The sequence below is a fragment of the Tamandua tetradactyla genome, chromosome 1 (assembly GCF_023851605.1).
Source record: "Tamandua tetradactyla isolate mTamTet1 chromosome 1, mTamTet1.pri, whole genome shotgun sequence".
Taxonomy (NCBI): Eukaryota; Metazoa; Chordata; class Mammalia; order Pilosa; family Myrmecophagidae; genus Tamandua; species Tamandua tetradactyla.
In genome coordinates this window covers 150,024,666-150,051,640 of record NC_135327.1, presented here as the reverse complement: position 1 = coordinate 150,051,640, position 26,975 = coordinate 150,024,666, and the positions used below count along the sequence as shown (strand labels likewise).

The 26,975-nt window shown below is 36.7% G+C and overlaps 1 protein-coding gene and 1 pseudogene across 15 annotated transcripts in view; one reads left to right on the top strand and one right to left on the bottom strand.

Annotated features, from left to right (window-relative positions):
- IMMP2L (inner mitochondrial membrane peptidase subunit 2) overlaps nucleotides 1-26,975 on the top strand; it is a 980,891-nt gene that overhangs the window by 760,928 nt on the left and 192,988 nt on the right. For 2 of the 15 annotated variants that reach the window (XM_077168327.1, XM_077168492.1), the window contains one exon: nucleotides 11,832-25,989. The exons of 9 other annotated variants lie outside the window; for them this stretch is intronic. In XM_077168327.1, coding sequence (XP_077024442.1) covers nucleotides 11,832-11,868 — 37 coding nt within the window. In that variant the 3' untranslated portion in view covers nucleotides 11,869-25,989. Of the gene's footprint in view, nucleotides 1-573; nucleotides 6,088-11,831; nucleotides 25,990-26,975 lie in introns of those variants that run through there. 4 more of the 15 variants (XM_077168410.1, XM_077168631.1, XM_077168282.1 and 1 more) reach the window with 2 other exon arrangements.
- LOC143679332 (cytochrome c oxidase assembly factor 5 pseudogene) lies at nucleotides 1,233-5,037 on the bottom strand (annotated as a pseudogene).

The following is a 26,975-nucleotide window of genomic DNA, read 5'->3' as shown; positions in this document are numbered from 1 at the left end:
CTTTTTCCCTTTACTAGTGAAAAGTAGAACATACAATAGCCCTCAATGATATTCTGCAAAAACAGCTAGGGCTGGTGTGGAATCGTTAACCATCTAAGGTGACCCATTCAATCAAGCCACAGACCACCTTGATTGGTTTAATTCCAATGAACCGTGGATGTATACAGAAGCTAGGGTTCATTATGCTTCAGCAGTGATATAAAGTTTGAAACTTGGTTTCAAAGTTGGTCCTCTGTTGTATCAAGTGATCAGAATAAAGTAATATCTATGATAGTAAAGTTCTCCAAACATTTCCTGTTTTTACCTTGCCTTTTACGGTGATCCTCTGTTGTAGAGTTATCAACTACAGTGCCAGGGGAACAGGCCTATAAGACACAGGTCTGGCTGACCATGGGGCCCCACCCCTTTTTCTACAGGGACTGGTCCAATGGAAGGGCACGTGATCCAGATTAAACCAGAATCCTTTTGTAAGACTTTACTTGGGGACCCTGGAAGAGGATGTATCTCCTTTTTTGGATCTCAGATCTTAGGGATGTAAGCTTATGGCTGTCACTACTTATCTTTTGTATCAAGCAGAGAGGGCCAGTTTGAAAATGAAGCCAAGAAACAGTGAAAATGATGAAGCAAAAAGACAGTCAAGAGTTGAAGACAAAGTGCCCTGCTCAACATAATCTGAGGCTTTGTATCCAGCTATGCCTACTAGATACTATTAAAGTTTTAAAATTGTTTATTTCAGTGATTCAGTGAAAATGAGGTATTTCCTTTCCAAGGACTCAAGCACAATTTACTTTAAAACTATAGCAAAACTAGGACTGGCTGAATAAAAGAAAAGAAACTTTCAGTAGGTATCACCAGGGTCCATGTTATCAATTGTTTGTCATCTCAGTGACCTTCATAATATTCACAAAGGATGTATACATCGTGCTATTTGAATGAAGTGACAAGTTTGACAATAACAATCTTTCCACTCTGTGCTTTAAAACAATTTTCAAAACATATTTATTATATGCCCATACTGTTTAATTTTTTTCTTCTAAATGTAACTTGGGGGAAATGAATCTTTACTTAGACTATACATATTCAAAATCATAACTCATCCATTTTGACCCATTTTCCATAGAGAGAAAAACTGGTCAAACCAGATATACCAAATGGTATGTATTTTGGCTTCTCTGTATTAATGACCAGAGAAAATCCATTGTTGTTTTCATCTTGCTTTCAAAATGATAGTATCACGATCCTTTTCTTCCCCTGAATCTTGATCTCGTATCCAACATTGACCGTTTACATTAAAAAAAATGAGTATTTGAAAGCTTTGCAGTTTCTTTTCGACAGACATTGCTGAGGGGTTTTTTTCTTTCTTGGAACACACAGTCGGAGCGCAGCAGACAGGCGCCCAGTTCCTCCTTCAGGCCCGCGCACGCACGCTTCGCCCTCCAGCTCGTCCTCTTAATACCTGGGCACCGTCAGTGCCTCAGCCGGTTCAGGCTTCAAGCTGCTGGAGGCTGCAGCAGCGGCGGCCCACTTAGGTGCTCGCGGTGCTCACAGCAGAGGTTTATCTAATTTTAATGCATGAGCCACTGAGTTACTTTATTTGCTGGATGGTGAGAGGGTCTAAGGACTATATGTTATACTAGAATTCTAGTTACTTAGTATCTAAAATAAATAGTTTATTTTAATTACATTGACTAAAGGATAACAGAAGGAAAACTTTAGGCTTTAACATTCCAAGGCATAAACCTTTCCAAGCCGTATAATTGAATTTTGATTTTTAGGCCGTGATCATAGTTTCACCTTGTGAACAATTTGTGAGCAGGAACCATGAGGCAGAACCGAACAATTTGGATGCAGAAATTATGCATGATATACTGTATCTGGGAATGGGAACTTTGAGTTACACTAAATATAAATTATTTTAGTTCCAACTCATTTGGAAAAGATAATCTGATCATTTATTTATTAACCCAATTAAATTAAAAAATTAACTCCCTTGAGTGTTTTTTGAGGAAATACACTTAAAAGGAAATGATAGCTTTAGCAATAAATGAGTATTTGAAATTTTCGTTTATTAAGGAAATGAGTTGATGGGCTGCAACAGGCATGAGATACAAAACATCTTAAAATGTTCATTTCCCACATAAATTACCTAACCTATCAATCTCTTTCTAGTTAATATAATTTTTTTCTTTCCTGATCTATTTTCCACCCATCAGTATCCATGGGCCAAAATCAAGCTATGTGTCTTGCTCAAGAATGTGTCTTGAAAGTATAACTGAAAGGCTTGTGTGATATGGAAGGGTGAACATTTTCCATACAGTATTTTGGTGAAAATACAATATATGATTGATTTGTACAGCAAAAACAGATTCTTAGAGATACAGGAAGGATGAAGAAAGGAGAAATTAAAGGGACTTCTTAAAATTTTTTTGAGACCACCGAACAAAGGCAGGAACTGAAGGGAGTTTTGGGAGGAATTCAACAGATACAGCAATTATAAGGGCAATATTCAAGTTGTGGATAAAAAGGAGTACACTGAACCTGGGAGCCTCCCCAATCCTTTGATCACTGCTGTCAAGAATGGAAAGAGGCCCAGATGCCCAGAGGATTAATACATACAACAATATCTACAGTCAAGGTAGGATAGACTAGAGAAGAGGCGAATAATCTGACAGTCATGACACTATAACAAGTACTCTACGGGTGGGGGGATAACAGAGCCGCTCGGCAGAGTTGAGTATTATACTAAAAACCTCTGAGAAAAACCTATGAAATCTCCTAGGAAGATTTTGGTAGAACATAGAATTCTGAGATCAGTGAAAATAATTTATATGGTAAAATCTTGAATTACAAAAAATACTCTAGATAATGTATGTTTTGTGACTCAAGTGGTTTATGCGTAGAGTGGTTAATGGGTTTCAGCTCTGCTTATATAATGCAGAATGATTTTGTGGGCATATGAGAATGAATTGACATTTCATGTTATTCATTGTTGAAGTGTAGCATTTTCCTCGTGTAAGTTCTTTAGAGCAGGTAAATCATAATAGCTTTTATTTAAGACCAGCTATTTCCAAATAAGGAAAAAGGACATTAGACTGTGTTGACAGAATCCAAAGAAAGGGTTCTATTCATACTTCCTTTGAAAAATTTTGCTTAGGTTTTAATTGGTTGTTTTCTTGTTGTCTTGTAGTACTTGTTGCTGTTCATTAAAACATTCAATAGTGGGCAGTGTCACGGTGGCTCAGAGGCAGAATTCTGAGCCATGCCAGAGACCCAGGTTCGATTCCCGGTGCCTGCCCATGCAAAAAAAAAAAAAAAATGCAACTTAACAAAACATTTGTTAGGGACTAAAATAATCTCTGTTTTATATAAAAGTAAGGGTAACAACTCTCCTATGTTTCTTAAAGTCATAAAAACCTACCCTGTTGTTTTTCTTCAATGGTTTCTTACAGATCCCTTAAAGTAAACAGTGCTGGAAGCTGGCAACACACATATCTTATTTATATACAATTTTCATTTGGCTGGTGTAGAAAAAGAGATGCATTTTATATAAAGGTCAAAGCCAATCAACAGAGACACCATTATAATGAAAATATCCATGTAACCAAAGATCTCTAAGCCTGCAGAGAGCTGACTCTGGTGCAATATTCAAAACAGAAGCTTGCCCATGCAGCAAAAAGAAACCAAAAGTCTGTCACAATTAGCATCAGTTTCAGTTTGATTCAATACTGTACACTTAGGACTTCAAAAATATATGATTTTTAAAAAAGATCATGGGAATATAATACAAAACGAAGATAGATTGTGGTGAAGTAAATGGTGTCGTTTCACTCACCCCAAGAACAGAAACAATCTAGGTTTCCATTTCTACCAAATCAAATTCTGCCCTCCATCTTAATTATTCTGCTACTGTAGAAATCATTTTCCACATGATTTCATTTTCAGATAGGAGAAATGTCAGCAGATTGTCATTAGACTTCATTTCTCTGGCAGATACTGTTCCTTTGGGCCATTTGGTTATAGAATTAAAGCAGTTCATTTTATTAGAAATGTATATTTACTGACAGTGGGTCAGGAACTAAGATTTGGTGAAATATATGCAGGTTTATTAATTTAGATATTGTATAAACTCTTAGAGTTTTTTATAAGTAGTGGTTGTAAACCTTATCTTACTACTTGTAAGTCATAAGTGGTATAAACATAGAAAAATACAATGGAAAATATAAGGGACCAAAAAGAGGAAAAAAGCTTTGTTTAGCCTAGACAATACAAGGAGAAAAATATGCTCTGGAATATAAAGTTATTCAAGATTTCAGATTGAATTACCTCATTATATGTATATACACATATAATATGTTCTGGGTAATATTTTGCTCTCTACTTCTCTTAATATGTAAACACACAGCTAAGTGCATCTTTTGACTGCACTTTCGAGAGATAACTTTCTTTGGAAAGTTTTAATTTTCCTAAAGCTTCCAGACACAAAGTTTTGCTATGTGTCACAAACTCACTGATTATAGTCACTGCAATGAATTTCAAGAGAAGCATAATATCAGTTGAATATCAAGGCCTTGGGTAATCCTTTTCTGTGTAATGGAGCCATATATGGAGCTTGTAATGAGTCCCAATAACCAAGGTTTTAGACATGATCTATAATAAGACCCATGTATGTTGCAGTATATTAAAGCTTATCTAACTTGGGGAATTAAACAAGTGAAAATGCAATTCTTTATTACAGTTGTCAGAATAAGAGCCAAGAGCTATGTTCTACTGATGGGTCCTCTCAGACCCCATGGCTTTTGCACTTAATAACAGGGGTCCTATAGCATGACTTCTGGTGAGTTCTGCTTCCAGTTATCCTCCAGTCTATAGGAATTGTCTTGGAAGGAACTCTGATCATATCATGCTGCTACTTGAAATAATATCATCAGCCTACAGCACCTATCCTGATGAAATTTTAGCAGCTTTCCCTTTTCAATCAGAAACAAGACAAGGAAGTCTTCTCTTACCTCTTATGTTCAAAATTGTGGTAAAGGTCATAGCCAATGCAGGTTAAGGCAAGAAAGAGAAATAAAAGATGTACAGATTGTAAAGGAAGATTACAAATTGTTGTTTTTCATAGATATGATACTGTCTACTTAGAAAACCCAAAAGAAATCTACAATCCTTAAGAGAGTTCTACAAGTTTACTAGCATAAGAACTATTATATACAATCATCAATTGCATTTCTAGAGATTATCAGCAAGTAGAAAACATGCTTTTAAAGAACATGCCATTTACTATAATAATAAAAATTCAGGCTGGAGGTTACTTTGGGAGGGATGGGAGTGAGTGTGATTGAGAAGGGGTATACAGGGATGCCAGCTCACTGCTACTGTCTTCTTAAGAGGATGGTCAGTGTATGGCTCTTCATTATATTATGCTTTATTCCCTTTATATGTGAAGCATTTTATGATAGAACATGCTTATTACCTATGTTAGTGCAAATTAAAAGTTGGCATCAGTGGCTCCACATTCCTTATGCCAAGCCCTCCCTGACATTTTTGGGGCCCAAGACAAAAATACCAACATATTGGAGGTCCACACATTACATGTTGAAATATTTAATAGAAAATCAGGTTAAAAACTGTTAAATGGAATAAGTTCCTCTCTCTTACCTTGATAAATATACCTTCTTATTGACAGAAAAGCAATGATTTTCATGACTAAAATCAGCAAATATATTAAAGATGACTGAATTTAATTATTAATATAAGTCTGAATGTTCTGCTGAAAGGCCTGTGATGTTCAGAAGAGGAATGCAATAAAAATATATAATTCATGAACTACTATATGTTTATTCATAAAATTTTTCTGGCTTTCAAAATCACTAATTATGTTATTTTAATAAAGAGTTTTGCATATTTTGCATTCGTCAACAATAATAATATCAAAATAATATTTAATTGTATTCAGAATGTAGAATATGTGAATACATTTTACCAAAAATGTAAATGAAAAGTAAGTGTAAAAAAATTAAAAAGTAAAATTTTTCAAATCTAACAAAAAAGTCCAAAATACCATTAAAATCAAAGGCAAATGCAAATGACCACTGAAGAGCATTAAAAAGTCAAAATTATTTAAATAAAAGTGAATTTTTAAGTATTTAAGGAATTAATTATATCTTATTACATATTTTTATAAAAATAAAACTTTTTACAATTTTTCAGTATCCACATAGTTGCTAATGTGAAGACTAAGAATCTTGCTTCTTGCATATTACATCCTGAGCTATGTACATGTATATATGTATATATATATATATATATAATACAAATGTAATATGTATGAGTAATAAGAGTTGTTTAATATTCATCAAATGTTTCCTCTGTGGTCATGTGCAACTGTGGTGAAGGCTGTGCTCTCCCTGCCATCTCCAGAATTACAAACTGAAACCAGAGGAGAAAAAAGACATTTAGTGGTACTGGCAGTTAATACTGTGTCACACAATAATTTGTTGCATTCATGCTATCAGAGAAGAGGACTTGTCAAGTTTTTTAATTTGCTGCTTCTCCCACCTAAGAGCTTCCAGAGCTGAAATCCTCCCTCTGATAAGCCCACCAACTCTCATGGCTTTTGGATTCAATTTTGGACATAAGGCAAGAGATAGGGGAAAGCATTTTCCTTGGTCCTGATTGGTATTTGTTTGTTAACAATAAATATTAGAAGGATTTTCAGGGTTATAGAGTCGCACTGAGCCCCTGCTGAATGCCACATCTTGAGTGACACAAAATTTATGTGTTCTTTAATGCATTTAATTTTTGTGTATTTGTGATACTCAGTTTCTCTTAAAATGCAGAGACCAAAAAGGAGCCCCTCTTACCCAGTTCTCATGGTAGTGTGACTCAAAGAACTAGTTTAAACCCATTAGTATAACATTCAAAACTCAATTGTGTCTGCTCCCAACCAAATTTTCCGAAACTGTCTTTCCTCCTTAGCTATGCATGCATTCCCTAAATCCTCTATTTGGTTTTGCATCTCTGTATCTTGGCACATCTGTCATTTCTTTTCCCTACATTGCCTTCTGCCTATACACCTCATTCTGCAGGACCACTTCCAGATCTGTTCTAATGTGAGGATTTACTCCCACTTGAGTCAGTTTCCCCTCACAGCATTTGCACTATAATTGCAGCATGATTTTGCTGTGAGGTTTGCCAAGGCAGTTTTAGGAGCAGACTCATCCTTGTATCCCCCTGACCCAGAACTGGGAACACAATTTAATAGCTATTTGGTGACATAATTAATGACCAAGTTGCTAGACTTCTAGAGCAGAAGTCAGCAAACTATGACCCTTAGGTCAAATCTGGTCCATGTCTGTTTCTGTAAAAAATATTTACAGTAGAATGCAGCCTCATTCGTTGTTTTTTGAATTGCCTATGCTTTCATGCTACACTGGCTGAGTTGAGTAATTACAACAAACATTTATGACCCACAAATCCTAAAACATTTACTGTCAGACCCTTTACAGAAAAAGTTTATCTACCCCTGATCTAGTGAATTGGTAAGAGAGAACTTTAGAAAGATTGGATAAGGAGTGATTATGTTTGGCCTTGAATACGAAGGTGAGAAATTTGAACTTATGTTTTAGGAGGCACTAAAAACCCATTTATATTGTTGAACAGGAGGGTAGTAAGTAAGAAAAAGCATCTTAGCAAAGTTGATTTAGGAAAGTTAGAATGAAAAATTAGATTGGAAATAGGCTATATACAGAGAGAATGCCTAGTATTGGTTCGAATGGGAGATGATCAGGTCCTAGACTAAGATGGCAGTAATAAAAAATATGGAGAAGTGAATTCATGCAAAAGTCCTTAGAAAATAAGGATTGAATGGATATGTGTAATATTCCACTGCCTACAGTTCTCTCATCACATCTATTAGAGAAGTTCAACAGCCAAAATACTGAACGTCCTTCATACTCACGTCTGATGGATCAAACCTTAAAAATAAGCATGAGATGTACTATGATTACTTTCCAGAAACCTACAGCCTCCAGATGGATTCCTAGGCCAGATAAGTCCTGAAAACCCAGAGGGACAAGCCTCTTCATAACATCATCTAGTTCCATCCCCCATCCCATATTATTGACAGCCCCTTCCAACATGAAAAAAAAAAAACATTTAAAAATGGGCATAGCCCCCAAACCTGTAAAGACTGGGAGAAAGATCAAAGGAGATGGTGGAATTATACAGAGAAGGTAGGATTTAACAAATAAATGTGATTGCTGAATCATTATATTGATATTTCTTTTGGTCTCCAGGGTCTTGGAGCAGCTAGAAGTAAAAATCTAAAGTTGTAGAAATGTAACCCATACCAAATTCTGACATCTCTTCTGCAATTACTTGTTGCTGTGTACTTTGAAATTTATCACTGTTTTGTATATATGTTTGTTCTGGTTTGCTAGCTGCCAGAATGCAACACACCAGAAACGGATTGGCTTTTAATAAAAGGGGATTTATTTTGTTAGTTCTTCAGAGGAAAGGCAGCTAACTTTCCCCTGAGGTTCTTTCTTACGTGGAAGGCACAGGATGGTTTCTGCTGGTCTTCTCTCCAGGCCCCTGGGTTCCAACAACTTTCCCTGGGGTAACTTCTTTCTGCATCTCCAAAGGCCTGGGCTGAGCTGCAAGTGCTGAGATGAGGAATGCCGAGCTGCTAGCTGTGCTACGTTGCAATCTCTCATTTAAGCACCAGCCAGTTGAGTCAAATGTCACTCATTGCAGCAGACTCGCCTCCTAGCCGACTGCAGATGTAATTAGCAACAGATGAGGTTCACGTACCATTGGCTTATGTCCACAGCAACAAAACTAAGTATGCTCACCTGGGTAAGTTGACAACTGAATTTAACTAACACAATGTTATTTTTCACAATAAAAAAAATTAGGCATGAGAAGCTTAAATCATAATATTTTTGTGATAAGGTCCTCTTTATGTGGAAGAGATAGAAGAATAATTAATGTCTCCAAGCTTCTTTAGCCTGCTAGGAACTTGGAGAAACATTTAAGTGGGCAGTCTTGCCTTTCTGATGAGAACGATGCTGCCTTATAAGATTACATGTGCTGTTCTGACCTTGGAAGGGATAATTGAGTTCTGCTTATGGTGCATTAATACTTATAGTCAAGCGCTATTCCATCAATGTCCCTTTCTGCCGCACTTAGCATCCGTGACAACTGATGCGCTACCCCCCCTCATTTCACAAGCCATCTCTGCTCTTTTTCTTAAGTTTTCACGTTTTCAAAGGGTGAAGGCTTATGAGAAGGAAATATATTATGGGAAAATAAATATTTTGTTTGTTAAACTGGCTGATAGAGAAGAAGTTATATATTTTTTTCTTTGCTATTGTTATTATTTAAAATTATTCTTTGAAATGTACATGTATGTGATATATTTCAAGATTAAAATACTTCTTAAAAGAAAAAAGAAATATATCATTTTTGATGAAAGAAAAATGTAGAATGTTTACATTTATTTCAGTTTTCATTAACTAATCTTCCCTCTAAATAAAATCACTATTTAAAAAGTATATTGATGTTGAGTGTGGGAAATTAGAATGTAGTCAGTGAAAGGAAAAGAGAAATTGCAAGGCATCATCAAGTTGTGGGATTGTTTGTTTTTTAAACAAACCCTGATTTTCATAAAGCTAATCATTCACTATAACCAATTTGGAGACTATCTTACTACATGAGGATGAAAATTTACTTACGCCTCTAATGATTTTATTTACAGTTGAAGAGTTCTGACCAAATCATTTTCAAAGCTACATGAACTCTATATTCTGCCAAATTTATCTGCCTGTTCCCCACAGAGTTTTTAATGCTCTATATGCCTAGTATTTGCTAGGAAGCTACAGGCAAATGAAACATTCCCCTCAAATTACCCATGATCGTATTTAAGTTCATATAAATTAAATTTCATTTCAAAAAATGAGATTATAAATTATGTGATTTCTACAACTCATTAGGAAATTTTGTAGACTCTGGTCAAGGCAAAATCCTGATCTTAAAATATCTGGTCCAGAGGCTTTTAAAATAAACTTTATTCTGTTCTTCTGACATTTAAAGCATAGGAAGTTGTCCAGGCTTTCAAGCAAAGAAAATTTATTTCTGAATAGAGAATGGTAAGGCCATTAAATAAAACAACTGGGCCATTGTTTCTGCATTTAATCCATTACCCTGAATTTCCTGGAAACAAATAGAACAAAATAGGCAAGGCCATTTAAAAGGTCATTCATTAAAGTGCATGGCACTGAAATGCTTAAGCAGCCTTTTTAGACAGATGGACATTGTTGGTTAAACTTCTATCTTTTTCAAATCATTATATGCTGTTGAGTCACAAAATTATACTTTATGAAGAATGGTAAGTAAATTTTATAATTATCAGGATTGTTAGAAATAAATTTAAAATAAAAATTTCACAAATCTCATTTGAGTTTACTGTAATCACATAATACTTCAGAAAGGCACATTGCTTTAGCTATAGTATTCTCTTTAGAGAAAAGAATATTATTTAAAGTACTTTCAGTTTTAGTTTACAGGAAAATTTACCCACAGCCTTAATGTATTTCAAATAACAATTTATACTAATATGAAATTTTATTATATACTTCTTCACCCAATCCTTATCCCTAACCATCTCACTCCATGTTCTTTTGTTTGCTTGTTTGTTTATTGTGACATATACATGTAAAAAATCAATATATTTCCAAGTACAGTTTTTGGGGGTTGGGGGAAGTACATGGACCAGTAATCGAACCCAGGTCTCCTGCATGGCAAGCGAGAATTCTTTCACTGAACTATGCTTGCACCCCACGCAAGTACATTTTAACAAGTAGTTATAGAACAGATTTTAACGTTTGGTATAGGTGACAGTTCCACAATTTTTTGTTTGTTCTTCTAGCTGCTCCAAAACATTAGAAACCAAGAGAAATATTAATGCAATGATTCAGCAGTCATACTCATTTGTTAAATCCAATCTTCTCTGTTATACTCCTCTTTCTCTTTAAATAACATGTATACTATTCCTTATTCTTTTGACACTCATTGTCTGCAATACCTTTTTGGTCTCACCATATTGAATTTATCTGTTATAAGAAAGGTTATGAAAATGATGCCTCTTTCTATAAATGTTTTTAATTTATGTCTATATATGGAAAAATTACCCTAAGTTTATGACTCTTCATCCTTTAGGTCCAGGAAAATGGCTCTCTTTATAAGGTTGTTTCCTGTTCTCTGTTTTTAATTCCTGGAAGTTTCCCAAATGACCATGATAGCAATTACAGTGAGCCTTTGATGACCATTTACCCTCAAACATGCATTTCTATAAATTCAAACTTGTTTAAAAACAAACAAATCAAAACTCTCATGAATCATGAAAAGCAGAATCATTTACAGATAGAAGAAAACCAGTATGTTCTTCCAGCTCAGTTAAAAGTAAACTGGGGAATGGGCCATGGTGGCTCAGCAGGCAGAGTTCTCCACTGCCATGCCGATTCCTCGTGCCTGCCCATGCAAAAAAAAAAAAAAAAAAGTAAACTGGGTCAATGTAAATTATATCAAAGCTTATCATACATTCTTGTGTTCTCAGCCCCTCTTTCATTTACCCCAAAGTAGTAGCCCCTCTTTGTATGGGAGCCTACATCTCTCTTGCTAAGAAAATAATTTTCTTCTACCCCTCCCCCAAAGGAGTAGTAGAACTTTTCACAGAATAAAACAGACTTTCACAAAATAAAAATACCCATCCCTTGCAATTGTTATTTTCTTTTAACTTTTTATAAATGTAACATAAACCTCTCTCCATTCAGCATCAACATAAAAAGAAGAAGAAGAATCAAAGAGTGAAAATCAGCTAGCAGACAGAAGAGTTATTTGTGTGGTGATGGCTCCCCCAAAAGTAACACATCACCTACATAAAGTAGTGCTTTGAGAGTATTTTGAACCATGAGGGCTAAAGGTATGGCCTCTAGCCTCACTCCCACCACATGTCTGCTTAAGGCTCCACCCCAAAGCCATCTTAATTCACAGGAAGCCCAATCTCATAGCCATGTGGTAGACAGCTTCCTGGTATTACATCTCAGAGTTTGAGCTATAAGAGAAAGAATGATTTAACCTTCCCTAACTCTCAATCCAAAGGGTTAGCTTGGGTTAGGTGTCTAATTAGACACCTAATTAACTAGACCAATTAACTATAACCAGTGGGACAAGATTTGGACAAGAAAAGACAATGATTGGTCTGGCTTGAGTCAGGTACACATCCTAGGATAATCAGTCCTTGTCAAGGGGTAGAGTACTCTGGTTGCCTTACTTTGCATCAGATGCCTCCTCCTGCATTAACTTACTATAACCAGGGGAAGGGTTATATAAAAATTGTGGGAGCTTCATGGGAACCTTATTTTGCTGATGCCAGCATAGAGAAAGGGGATGTTGCCAGCCACTGCAGGTTCCTGTACATCTAAAAAGAAAGACAAGAGAGCATCAATCCCATAAAAGAAGTTGAGATGAAATGGTATGAAATTCATAGAAGTGGTTACCCTTGGCAAAGAACTGGGAAGGCTTCAATGAGTTCAACCATGAAGAATATGTAGGATTTGTTCTTATGACAAGTGGAAAAGTGACTTTCCTGAAGAAGAGAAAAAGTTAACAGAAGCCTGGAGGTGGAAGTGTTTAGGACATGTGTGGGGTGTTTTGACTGACTAGAAACTCAACCACGAAAAGGGCAACAATAAGAAATAAATCTGGAACCATCGCTGAAGATCTTGAATATTGTACAAGGATGTCTGGGTTTTATTCTGTAGGCAGTGAAGCACCACAGGTTTTTGAAATGATCAGAACAGCAAGTTAGGGACAATAGCCTGGAAGTTTTTTTGGAAAATGAGGAAATAAAAGATGGAAAAACAAAACAAAATATGCAAAGATCTTGCAGTATAGTCCACAGTAAACAAATTAGGATAGAAGTTCTCAAGCTTTCAGGTACCTAGGTAATACTTGGAGAACTTTTTTAAAATGAAGATGCCTGTGCCCTGCCCCTAAAAATTTTTGGTTTATAAGTGTGGAGAGTCGCTGAGATCTGCATTTTTTAAAGCACCAGTGATCAGGTGAATGTGGTCCAAGTACCACATTTTGGGAAATAATTTTGATAATCAATATAAGGATCATTGAGTATGCGACTTGCTTGGCTTCTAGAGCCCTGGTCTTGGTGTAAAGTATTTGAAGTCACAGCCAAACAGGATCTCCAAAATTTACGTGGGCTCTGTTTCATGTGGTACCATCTCTCTGTTGATAAGTCAGTTGGAAATTTCACTGCATGACTCACCCAAAGAATAGCATTGAGTTCTGTGGTTTCACAGGGGAGCAGTGCCAGAAGAGATTAATATATTCTGTTTTAAGACTAAGCGTGATTATTTTATGTAGCTTTCAGACTCTGTTCTCCACTAGCAACCCATACAAATTCAAATTTGAAGCAATTTAAATGACAAGGTGATTTGACCTGTTTAACAAATGGGAGGTTGGTATTACTTATCAGGCTTTTGGCAGTTCCCTTAAGGAGAGAGGGAGGAGTGGTAAGTACCTAGGAGCAGTGTATTTGTAGACTTTGCTTGGCTGTTCTTTGTTAAATAAGTAATTATAAATCTTTTTTTTTAAATTGCCATGTGATGTTTCCTGAAACAGGAAGAAATGAAATGGTTATCCTGTGCAGCTTGATAAATTCAAAGATTCCTGTTTAGATTGACTTAATATGTGTGCCAGATAGTATCTCATGGTTGTTTTTTGTTTTTTGTTTAATTTTTATTCTATTGTGTCTGTCTTGTACAATATGCATGTTTCACTATTATTTATCTTGGATTAAAAGGTACTGAAGTTCTGAAGTTGTAATAAGATTGTCTTTGAACCAACCCTCTTCTTTTTCCTAGTCACCATTCTACCTTTCTTCCCTAAGTTTTTGTTATTTATTTAAACACCTGACTTTAAAGAGATGATTCATTCATCTGGCTCAGGGTTTGTCAGGGTTATATTCATGTTGCCAAAACCAGTGGTACCTTCCATGTCTTGGCCTTTCTACAGTATACAGAGTGGTTGACTGTGTCCTCTTTAAAACATTTTGAGAATTTTATTTTCTTAATTTCCTTGAATCCACATAACCCACCATGATTTATATTTTCTTCCATCTTTGCCAGATTTCTAAATATTGGTGTCCTATGGTGTTTTAGTTTCTGGTTGGTTTAACAAATATAAATTTATTGGCTCATGATTTTGAGGCTAGCAGAAACCCAAAATTAAAGCATCATCAAGACAATGCATTTGTTGCCAAGCAAGTGGGCTCATTGCCCAATATGCATAGAAGTCAATGCTCTGATACCTGGATCTCCAGGAGAGAGTTTATTGTGAGGCAGCCAAAGAGACAAGAGGAAAAAATTCATATCTGTCTCCTTGTTTAAAAGAGGTTTTTATGGAAGTATGGTACTGGAAGGTGGTGTGACATGATATGGGTTTAGGGCAGGGTAAGATAGAGCATGTGTAGTAGAAGATCTTGCCTGCTCATACATCGCATGATCAAAAATGGCAGCCTTAGCATGACAAGGGGTGGAGATTCTAGTATTGTAATTAAGTGTAGGTAACTTTAAGTCAGAACCTTGTTACTTTGCACATGTATAGGTACAGGTAGCCAGAATTTTCTGATTTTGTCCAGTTTGAATCAGCCAATAAGGCAGAAATAAAAACAGGAACTGGGCAGGATAGGGCATTACTAAGGCCTGGGGTGACAGCTATGGGCACCACCGGAGCATGGCTGGGAAAACTAATGGAGTGGTCTAGAAAGCAAAATAAGTGGGCTTTGTAGGCAGCTTCACTTTTCCCAAAAGACTATGGTGTTCTGGGACTGGCTGCTGGTGATCCTTGTGTCCTTGACTTTTCTGTCACATAGTAATACCAGAGGAATGTCTTCTCCGTTCTCTTCTGGCTTCCATTGACTTCTAGCTTTTTAGTGTTCCAGTCACTTTCTGCCTCCTTGGGCTTCTCTTTAAGGCCTCCAATAATAGTATTAAGATCCATCCTCATAAGGAGTTGAGCCACCTTAACTGAAGTAACCTCATCAAAAGGTCCTATTACACATGTTCACACACACAGGAATGGATTAAGATTAAGAACATGTTTCTCTGGGGTGCATAACTCCAAACCACCATACCTGTTATCTTTCTAGAACCCTCATCTGTATTTGAAGCGCTCCCTAAAAAAATTTATCCTGTGTCTTTCCATGCTATTTTCATGCCATTGGTGCTCAGATTTATATCTCCAGATTTTGCTTATCCCACCTGGATGTTAAGCATCTAAAATTTAACATGTTTAAAAACAAAGGAAGCTCTCCATTCTCTTCCTTTCACCTCCATCTTCTTTCCTCAAAATCTCTCAAGTAGACTGCACCACTGCTCACCCAGATAATCAAGCCAATAAGTTAGGAGTTACCTTCAAGTTGCACTTTTCATTGCCCCTAACTGCAAGCCATCATTAAAGCCTAATATATATCACAACATATATTCCAAACCCATCACCTTTCTTCCATCTCCATGGCTGCCTCCCTAACTTCAGTCATCATCATAGCTTACCACATTAGCTTCCCAGCTGGCCTTCATGCTTTCCCTCATGATCTTCTAAAATCTAATATCTACAAGGCAGCTGGGGTCATCTTACCCTCAGACCAGGTATCTCTCCTACTTGAAGTTCTTCAGTGACTTTGTGTTGCTATTAGAATCTAAAATTCCCTGCAAGAAGTTTTCACCGACTCACCTCACCCTGGCCTTCAAGAGCCTCACACCACCTCACTCCTCTCTATACTTACGCCACTCTGATCTACTTTCAGTTTCTTGAGCAGGCCAAAAGTCTTTGTTGGTTCTTCTTTCTCAAATTCTCTTTCCTTAGGTCTTTGAATGACTGGCTCCTTATTGACCCCACCTAAGAGAAGATTTTTCTGTACATCCAGTCTAAAATGGAAAACATAAAACACACACATATGCACATCTCGGCCATCACTGTCATTACTGTTTTATTTTTTTCCTAAATATATTATTTCATTTCTTTATTTGATTTTTTTTTTCTATCCCCTCCAGTAGAAATAAAGCTTTATGGGGTCAAGGACCTTGCCTTTTTTGGTTCAGTGTTATAGAACAGTATCTGGCTCATTATAAACACTTAATACAACTTTGTTAAATTGATAAGTGGGCTCTGTTCTGTGAATAAGCTTAACATTAATAGGGTTTCCTGGTTCTGAGAAGTTAATGGATAGTGTATCCATGTTCCTAAGGACATCTTTGGAAAAAAAAGAAATTAAGTCTGTTCATAGTGGCCTTTAGAAGTTATAAGGGGACTTGTGGTATGATGCATTTCCAGGAAGAATATGATAAGACGAGAGGATGAGATGGATTCCACCTTAAAAACAGAAGGTAATTAAGTCAGAGAAAACCAACTGGACAAGGAGACACAGGTCTAAGGAAAGTGTTTCTTTCAGATGGAGCACAGACTTCCATGGCAGGTCAGTGAACCTGGCTAAGCTGAAACCTGAACAAGGGACATTATGGAAATGGGGTGTAGATATCTTTGGTGACACCAAAAGAAGAGCCTATCTTATCTATAGGGCCATTAGAAGGACTACAAGATATTGGTGATATCAAGTTATTACTAGTATATTAATAAGACAAACTCCAGTTTAATGCTGGATGGCTTGAAATACAAGGGTATTCCCCTGGGAAGATAGAAAGAAGGATGTAGCAAAAGATTCTTTCTAAACAGAATTTTGTTATCCATTACTAAAATCTTATAGCAGTGTTTTTCAAGCTTCAGTGTGTATCAGAATCACCTTGGTTGCTTGTTAAAAATAGAGATTTTCCCTGGCCCCTTGAGATTTTTTGTTTAGTAGGACTTGTGTGTGCTTTGGGAAGGTGCATTTTAGTAAGGGCTCCCCAAGTGAAACTAGAGCAGGTGTAATACGAGGCCTGGCTTTCCTTAAGACCGGCAACTTGTAGGAGCCCATGATTTTATCTGTTGTCACATAGCACTTAATCAGACTTTAATATGATTGAAAAGGTATTTTTTAATTGTTGGTTAGGTATAAATTGTAGAATTCCAGAGACATCTCATTTAAAGGTTAGACGTTCTCATTTATATTGCACTTATGCATAATCTGCCCTTTCTTTTTTTGGTTGAGGTTTGAAAAGTGTAATTCATTTCAGATGATTTACAAATTACAGACTCAGATTTTTAATTAGTAAAGCCAGTGGGAGAAATGAGAGATTATGTCAGTTAAATAAGTATTTTCTCTTATTAGATGTTTTAGTAGCCACATATATAATTGCTTCTATCCACCTGATTTTCCTGGACTCCAGGAACAGAAATTCCACTATTTGTTATTTACTTAAGTGGTTTATGTTCAAGTAAAAACTGAAAAAAACACAACTATTTATATATTGAAAATGGCCACCATATAAAAATGACGGCATTCCCTAGGGAGAAATAGTCTTGTGTTAGAAAAACTTAGAGCTTCCTTTTCTAAGAGAATATTAAAATAACTAGATTCTTCTTTACTTTTTTTTTCCACCCTGAATGTTTTGTACCTTTTTCAGAGGTTTCTCTTTGCATTCTGGTCAGGATCTGTTAAAACATGGCTATTTTCCAGAACAAGAAATTGATTAGATTGTGGAAAGAATAATGGAGACAAGCTAGTTGATTCAAGGAAAATTGTATGTGTAAAAAGCACCAAATACAACGCTTAGTGGAGTATTCTCTGCATTACAATGATTCATTTTTAGGCCATCGCTGGCTGACTGCGTAAACAGAGTAGTGCCTGCCCAATGCAAGTTCAAATTTTCTACTGTTAGAGATTTCCTGAAGACAGAAAATATGTCTGGTCTCCTTTGCATAGCCCCGTGCCTGGCACTTAAATGTTTTATGAATGTCTATGTAAGAGTAGAGTTTTGAATAAAATATGCAATAAACTTGATGATGATTTGAACCCTCTCCCCTCTGGGCCCAGATTTGATGAAAATTATAGCAATATAACCTTCTTTCTATTATTCTACCTGGGGTGAAAGTGATATGGTTCTTTTGACTTAACTAATTCAGGATAGTCTTGATCTGACATAACTCCTATTGCTGTAATTACTCACTTTATACATTCTGTGCTGCTTTTGTTTCGAATAGAAAAAAAATGGACTGGGGTAAGGGTAGGGATGAGAAAAACAAAGAAATTCTTATCCAAAATAATATACACCAGATGTTCTTTTTCTCAGCTTGATTTAGTTAGTCTTGCTCATCCAGTACCTCATACTTGTCTCTGCATATCACTGAATTTTTAAGTTGGTTACACATTTTTTTTTCAATTCGCAAGAACCTTGTATTCAAAATAAAAGGAACTGCAGATAGAAACTTTCTAGAGTTTGAGTTCGTGTCTCTTTGAAGGTCAGCTGCCTTCAGTTAATTGCTCTGTTTTGTAGCTCTGAACCGTATGTTAATCATTTTCATCAGAGCCCTAAAGACCCTAGGGGGAGCTCCCCGGGTGGCAGCGCCTTCGCTGCAGCAGTGCATTTGAGGGCCTGAGAAATGTCAGCATCAGAAACCTCAACATGAGTATAATGAGTTCAGGCATTTCAGAAACCAACCAGCTTCAGAGAATGGCACTTGAGTGTAGTCATGCCTATTTTTGAAATATAAGAGCTTGAGGCTTACCTATTGAAATAAAGAGTTTTCCAACAAAAGCCTGGAGGAGCCCGACTTTTTTTAACATTCAGGGGAATGGCTCTGCCACTCAGCTTGATGCAAAGTGAAATCTGGAGATAAGGACAAAAGAGATTCTTGAAGATAGTTAAATTCACAGAAGCTTCTTAATTAAAAAAAAATATATATATACATATATATATATAAATATGAGAAGTTTTTTGGGGGTAATAATCGTGTTCTTCTCTCTCACCGTTCACCTCTCCACATACATAAATAAGTTATTTTATTGCTCCTACTTAATTTTTTGTGTGCTGATTTTATTGTAGAAATGTTTTAAGGAAACGGGGCAGTGTTCTGTCAGATAATAATTAGTCAACGTGTTAACCATATTAATGGGTTGCTGGATGAGGAGGATGTGAATAAAAAGATCTCATAAATAAAATTCTCTTTTAACCGGTAGTCAACGGGAAGTGTAATTTTCTTTTTTGTACACATAAATTTGCCATTGTGTTTGCAATTGGTAATTGTGCTTGAATTTCTTTTCATGCATTTTGGGTCTTTGAACACATTGTAAAATACTGCCACCCGGGCCAGTGAACAGGCAGGTACATAAAGTTTGATTTAGGGAGCCCTAGGAGTCTCCCACCAGCTGATTGCTAGATGCGAAATACCTCAGATTTGAGATTCATTCCTTAAATTAAGGCTTTGAGTCTCAAGGAAACTCTTGGTAAAATGTCAATACCCCTAAAAGAGTAAGAAATAGAAATTTTTCCATTGTTTTTCTTGGCATGGAATAATTTTTAAGATGAGTAAATCATTATTTTGGAAAGGAGAGTTAAGATTGAGGAAAAGGAGATTAGAATGGGAAGGTTTCGCACCCACACGGATAGGATGTTGGAGAGAGGAGCGTCCCCTGAGGGAGAACTCATGTTGCAAAGGAAGAGCTTGTATCTGGAATATGTCAAGAGGAGGAAAGACTCAACCTTTCTGATCTCTGTGGCTCAGGAAATTTTCTTTCTCCTGCCTCTACCCTATAATCTGAATGTTCCCAAACCACTGCCTTTGTGCATTTTTAGGCCTTGCTCCCATCTCTGTCAACTACTTGCCAGATATTTACTTCAGTCTTACACTGGGCCTAGCTCCATTTACACTGCTGTCATTGAGGCATGCTGCAGTTAATGTTTTTCATCTTTTCTCCTCTTTGCCCCAATGAGAAATAGCCAAAAGAACAATAACAGCAAGATGCCTGAATCTTGAACCAAAGCAACAAACATGGTAGATACAACATGGATAAAGATTTGTGGTCAGGCTTTACAATTGACAAAAATAGTTTTTAGAATATGTCAGTCATGTCCTTAAAGTAGTAGAGCATCCAACAGGTCATAGAAATCTCTTTGCTAGACTGATTTTTCTGTGCCTAACTGATTTTTCTCAAAAATAGTTTTGATTTCTTTCTGTCTCTTTACTCCTGTAGCTGCCAGTATTTAGATGTACCTTGATGTGCCAGATGATTTTTTTAAAGTTCCTCTTTATATTAATTGTTCGTCTATACTTAAATGCACTGATATCCATGTCTTCTTTAAAAAAAGTATTTTGGGAAATGAATGCAGAGTCTTTGGTTTATTTCCTTCATTAAAAATGGAGATGAAATCAGATGAAATAACTATAAAATGGAAGCTGCCTTGACTGCTAACCTGCTTGATTAACGAATAGAGAAAAATATATGAGTCTATATCTGAGATGACTTTTTTCTTTGAGCTCATCAGTGCTGCCTAGCTGGTTGTTTCTTGAAGAAGTGTGTCTTTTGTGATTAAGTCACTTGTCAGATATGCATTGATATGCAAAGTATCATTTTATATCTCAAGAAGCTCCACCATCTGTTGCTAACATTCTTCCAGCAGGGAGTTCAAGAGAATAGCATCTGTAAGGTAAAAATATATCAGCCATAGCTAGAGCTTCAAACAATTGTCTACAATTAAGAAATAGAACTCAGAGTAAATACTGACTGAATAGTGTTGCTAAGAATGAAATAAAGGGCAACACTAGAGAGTTGAGGCAAGTTATTAAAATGTGGAAGGTTAATAAGTATTTATATTTCTTTTTGAAAAAAATCACAGAAAAGTCTCAGTCATAATATTTACTTTAAGAAGATGTCATCGAATTATATATTGATGTTTAGTTAAAATGTAATATTTGTCTAAATTCAGCTTTTCACTCACTCAGTTAATACTTATTGGATCCAACAATGAATGAAGAACCATGTTTAAAGTGTATTTGTGCAGATGCGTGAACTTCTTGATGCTGATAACCTTCATAAGGTTGAAAATAGCTAAAATTTATTTTTAAATTTAAGAATTTAAAATACAGAAGTAAAAGCATGTTTATCTTAAAAGTGGGTGGGAAAAGTAAAATATTTCAATATCCTAACTAACATTAGATAAATTCATGATTTAGAGGAGTAACCCTACCCAACTATCCCTTGAATGGATCGTAGTCATTTGAGAAATGGTGGACGTGGTCAGTGTGTGAACAATGGAATGGCTACCTTAAGTTGAACAGAAAATAGGGAGAAAAGACTAGGTAGAATGAAGATGATTGTCATTGCTCTTGGAATCCCAGAATCACAACTTCTAATTTGAAATTAGGCATATAGAGTGAGTAGACAATTTTTAATTGGCTCACTACCCTCAAAGTAAAGCATGTCTGTTTCATCCAGAGCCAGTGTCTAATGAGCTCAAAGAGATTATTTAATGAAAAGATGGCTCAATGGATGGTTAAGTCGTTGAGCAGTTTAGAAAAAAAAATCATAAATAACACTTTATGTACCCTTTGTTTCTTGGAGGTGATTTTTGAAGAAGAAAACAGAAACTTTTAAAAGGGAAAATGAGAGATGCTAAGCACACTTGCTGAAATTTTTCTATTCATTATTGAATGATGGTTTGGTTGAAACTTTGCATTATGCATATATTTGCTCTGTTAATAGTAGCATTAACATTTCTCTTTACTCATCTTAAAAATACATTTTTCATGTTTCCATGAGTGTTTTGTGTATATTTGAACACATGCATTCCAACTGCATTGCGTTTATTCAGATGTGTATATCATCTAAGAGAGTCCATTTCTGTGAAAATTTAAAAAACAATCATCAAACTTTAATGCACTTTTTTCTATCATAATTGTAATACAAAGCAATTAGATACAATTTTTAAACATGCAGAACGACCTTAAATTTTGTCCCAACATAATTATCACTTACTATGCATAGCAAAATATATTATTGTCTGCATTTATCTTCCCTCCTTGAAAGAGAATCATGCACCCCTGCCTTTTGCCATGTGAGTTAAAACTATTTCAGCTCTGCCTATGGGAAGGAAATACTGCCTTACCCCATCATTATCAAGCTTGGGGATATGATTTACTTTGACCAACAGAGTATGAGTGAAAGTGAGATATATTATAATCAAGCAAAAATTTTAAAAGCTATAAGTGTGGCTCCTCCAGTGTTCTTTTCCTGTCGCATGAGAATGGATATGTCCTGTATGGAAACTGCTTTTTCAGCCTGAATCCCAGGGTGAAGAAGATACATAGAGCAGAGCCTAGCTGGCCCACGGTATCCCGTGGCCAACATGTAAAATGAGCAAAATAACAAAAGTGAGAACTAAACCTGTGATTGTGCAAAATACAAGAGATCTAGGGAAAATTGTCTCCTAACAAAAGCTACCAAATGCACCATGTATCAGAGCACAATAATGGATGCTTACCTTATACTTCTCACACATATTAAAGTCTTCACATTTTTTGATTGATTATGAGAATAATGATAACTTTATTGAGTTTTTATTATGCATGTGAGCTGCCTAGTGCTAGAAATTTAACTTGCATCCTGTCAAACTTTGCAAGATAGTTGTTGTTTTTGTCATTGTTATTATTACATCTCTTTTATTGATAAGAATACTAAAATACAAAGTGGATAAATGACTGCCCAGGGTGACACTATTATTAATCTGAGGAACTGGGATTCAAACTCAAGTCTTTTGAATTCCAGAGTATGTGCTCTTTAAGCCACTGTGCTGCATTAGCAGTGCAGACTTTGAAGGACTTTGGCCAGTGTATTTCATCTAGCCACCAAGTAACTCTGTCACAAAAGAGGACACAGGATATGTCTTTTGGCATGTCTTTTTTTCTAATTAAACACAAATTAGCTCCTTACAAACTTTGTCTTCCTTTCTAAATGGAAGTTAGAAATCCAGTTTCTGGAACCCATGTCTTTATATGTATTATGGACTTTGGCAAGTTAAATTTCACTTTTTATAAGTCATTTATAGTTTAGAATCTCCTTGAGTAAGTACATTCCTTATTTTTATAGGATATATAACAGAAGAAATTCAGAGAAAGGTGTTTAGTATAGCCCCATAGCAGTTTAGGATTTATTTTGAGAATAAAATGAATCTCTGAGTGAGTACAAATGTGCTTTGTCTGCATATGGGTGTTGAAAGCCTTTATTTGTACAGTTTAGCCTGAGCTTCATTTGGGACAGTTATATTGATTTTCTTTTTTTTTTAGTTTTCCAATCATATGCTAGGTTAAGAGGTGGAAAAGACAGTTATGATGTCTTCCTTCGTGGCACTTACAAATAAAGAGAACAGCCAATCATCAGATAATCACATAAAATATAAAATGGTAACTATGGTAAATGCTATGAAATAAAACTATAGCTTGTGAAAACAACTTATAAAACTGATTGTAAAAATTCAGAAATGGATAGCACAATACTACCTAACTGTAACACAATAATGTTAGAACTCTGAATGAAGCTGAATGTGAGAATGATAGAGGGAGGAGGCCTGGGGCCACAAATGAAATCAGAAGGAAAGACAGATGATTAAGACTGAGATGGTATAATCTAGGAATGCCTAGAGTGACTAAATGTATAGATTCAAAAATGATAGTGACTAAATGTTCAAATTCAAAAATGTTTTTGCATGAGGAAGAACAAAGGAATGTCAATACTGCAGGGTGTTGAAAATAGATGGTAATTAATATTTTAAAACTTTAACTTATGTGTGAGACTAAAGCAAAAAATGTTTATTTGGTCCAAAATTTATATTTTGACTAATGCATTTCCTAATATAACTTATGTGGACAGCTTAATTTAACACCATAAGTATATGGAACCTTGAGTAGGGCATGAGCATTTGTAGGTTTGTCTGGAATGATGCCCTGATAAGTCCTAGAGTGATTTGAACAGTGAATAAAAAAGTATTTGCAAAGTCCCCTTGGGGGAATGGTGAGAAAGGGGGATAATTCAGCTTCCCCAAATGGAGAATTCTTGATATTCTCACAAGCAGTGGGGACAACCAAAGCAATAGGCTGAGCCCCCAATCTTGGAGTTTGTTCATATGAAACTTAACCCCGCAAAGGATAGGCTAAGCCTCCTTAAAACTAGGACTAAGAGTCACCCCCAAGAGAACCTCTTTTGTTGCTCAGTTGTGGCCTCTCCCTCTCAGCCAACACAATAAGCAAACTCACTGCCCTCCCCCTCTCTATGTGGGACATGACTCCCAAGGGTGTGTACCTTCCTGGCAACGTGGGACAGAAATTCTAGAATGAGCTGGGACTCAGCACCAAAGGATTGAGAAAACCTTCTCAACCGAAAGGGGATAGAGAGAAATGAGACAAAATAAAGTGTCAATGGCTGAGAGATTCCAAACAGAATTGAGAGGTTATCCTGGAGGTTATTCTTATGCATTAAATAGATATCAGCTTTTTAGTTAAGGTGTAATGGAGAGGCTGGAGGGAACTGCCTGCAAATGTAGAGCTGTGTTCCAGGAGCCATGTTTCTTGAAGATGATTATATAATGATATGGCTTTCGCAGTGTGACTGTGTGATTGTGAAAACCTTGTGTCTGATGCTCCTTTTATCTACCTTATCAACGGAAGAGTAAAACATATGGAATAAAAATAAATAATAGGGCGAATAAATGTTAAGATAAATTTAGTAGATTGAAATGCTAGTGATCAATGAAAGGGAGGGGCAAGGGGTATGGTATGTATGAATTGTTTTCTGTTTTCTTTTTTTTTTCTGAGTTGATGCAAATGTTCTAAGAAATGATCATGATGATGAATATACCACTATGTGATGATATTGTGAATTACTGATTATATGTGTAGAATGGGATGATCATATGGTAAGAATGTTTGTGTTTGTATGTTGGTATGTTTAATAAATAAAATAAATTTAAATAAATAAATAATGGGGGAACAAATGTTTTTTAAAAAAGGAGCATCTGAGCAAGTTTTAGTGGGGGGATGGTGGAGGAGAAAGAGGGAGTAGATCAAGTATAGGTTTTTAGTGGGACGGAACATGACATATCTGAGGACCACCATATATAGATGGCCGGTGTGGCTCGAGCTAAGGGAGAATGAATCATTATACCTACACAGTTGGAGGAACTGTCAGGGAACAATACCACACAGGTCGTGTGGGTCTTGTGACCAGAGCTGGCAATTAGAAGAATTCCCCTGTCCTAACATGAGAGTTGGGGACTGGAGAGATAAGCAAGCAGGATGAGCATGGATGGGGGGATACCACTAAGGAAGCTACTGCAGTGGTTTAGTCTTGAGAAAAGGTTAGTTGGGACTAGAATATTGGCAATGGAAAAGAAGTAAGCAGACTTAATAGATGTTCATGAGGTTAAATCCCCAAGAGGATACAGCAGTATAAAAATGTCCAGAATAGTTTAGAAACTGCCATTCACTGAGGTAGGGAATATGGGAAGAGAATGGAAATGAACAAGAAACATAGTAATGATGGTGAATATTTCTGCAAGTAGTATATCTCCACAAATGTGCCACCATGATTGATTTACCTGAATACATTCATACTTTTTCTCCATGTTGCAACCACAATTTTATTTCTAAGTAAGTTTGGTAAGATGCGCAAATAGCTCTAATGTTGAAAGATTTGTTATAATAGTTCCACAACTAATGAGATAAAACTTTGAGAGGAAAAAAATTACTTACGAGAAACCAAATATTTTTTAAATGTTTGATGTTCAAAGCTGTTTTGTTCACTTAAAGTTATAAATCATATTTGCATAGGAAGTTGATTTTACCATGTGCTAATTAACTTGCTGATTACAACCCCATGGACCTAACTCTAATTTATACAACCTAAATGAAAGGGCTGTGTGTATTCCCTAAAAGTTAAGAACATAGGTAAAGACATTTCCTTCCTATTTGTACAAGCAAAAATAAAGTAACAGACTTCCTGGAAGATGGCGGCTTAGTAAGACGCGCGGATCTTAGTTTCTTCTCCAGGACACCTACTAGGGGAGTAGAAACGATACAGAAAGCGCCCAAAGCCACAACAGAGATAAAAAAGACAGCGTACCCCATCCTGGAACGGCTGGCTGGCTGAGAGAAGCAGCTCGGGTGAGATCGCCGAGGCGCGCGGGCCTTACCGGGCGGGGTGGCAAGCGGCCGGAGTTACTCCCTTCCCCCTTCCCGGGCCGGCTGGGAGAGGCAGTCCCCTGAAACCAAGGCGGCTGGCGCCCACACCACGCGCAGCCCCCGGACCAACTGAGAGAATTGGATCGGAAACCCCCAGGCCGCGGAGAACGGTGACGGGTGGGGGAGGCCCCTTCCAAACCCATGACTCCCGGGGAACGTGCACTCTCCCGGGCGGGCTGCTGCCGCTGGCGCCCTCCCGCCACGCTTGTTGCCCAGGGCCGACTAGGAAATTCGGACGGGCTCTTTCCCTGGCTGCGGCGACCAGCAACCCTCCCTGCGTTCGGACCCCGGCCGGCTCAAGCCGCTTCGGCTAGCGAACCCCCAGGACGGCGAGAGTTTTCCAAAGTTTAAGGTCCCACAGCACCTTTTACTGGTGGGACCCGCAGACAAACGTGTGCCATGAGCGCCACCTACTGGGCAGCATAAGAAAAACAGAACCCAGAGATTTCACAGAAAAATATTACAACCTTGCTGGGTCCAACACCAAGAGAAATCTGAATAAATGCCCAGACGCCAGCAGCAGAAGATAACTGTCCACGCTCAAAAGATTGAGAATATGGCTCAGTCAAAGGAACAAACCAATAGCTCAAATGAGACACAAGAGCTGAGACAACTAATGCTGAATATACGAACAGAAATGGAAAACCTCTTCAAAAATGAAATCGATAAATTGAGGGAGGACATGAAGAGGACATGGGCTGAACATAAAGAAGAAATAGAAAAACTGAAAAAAC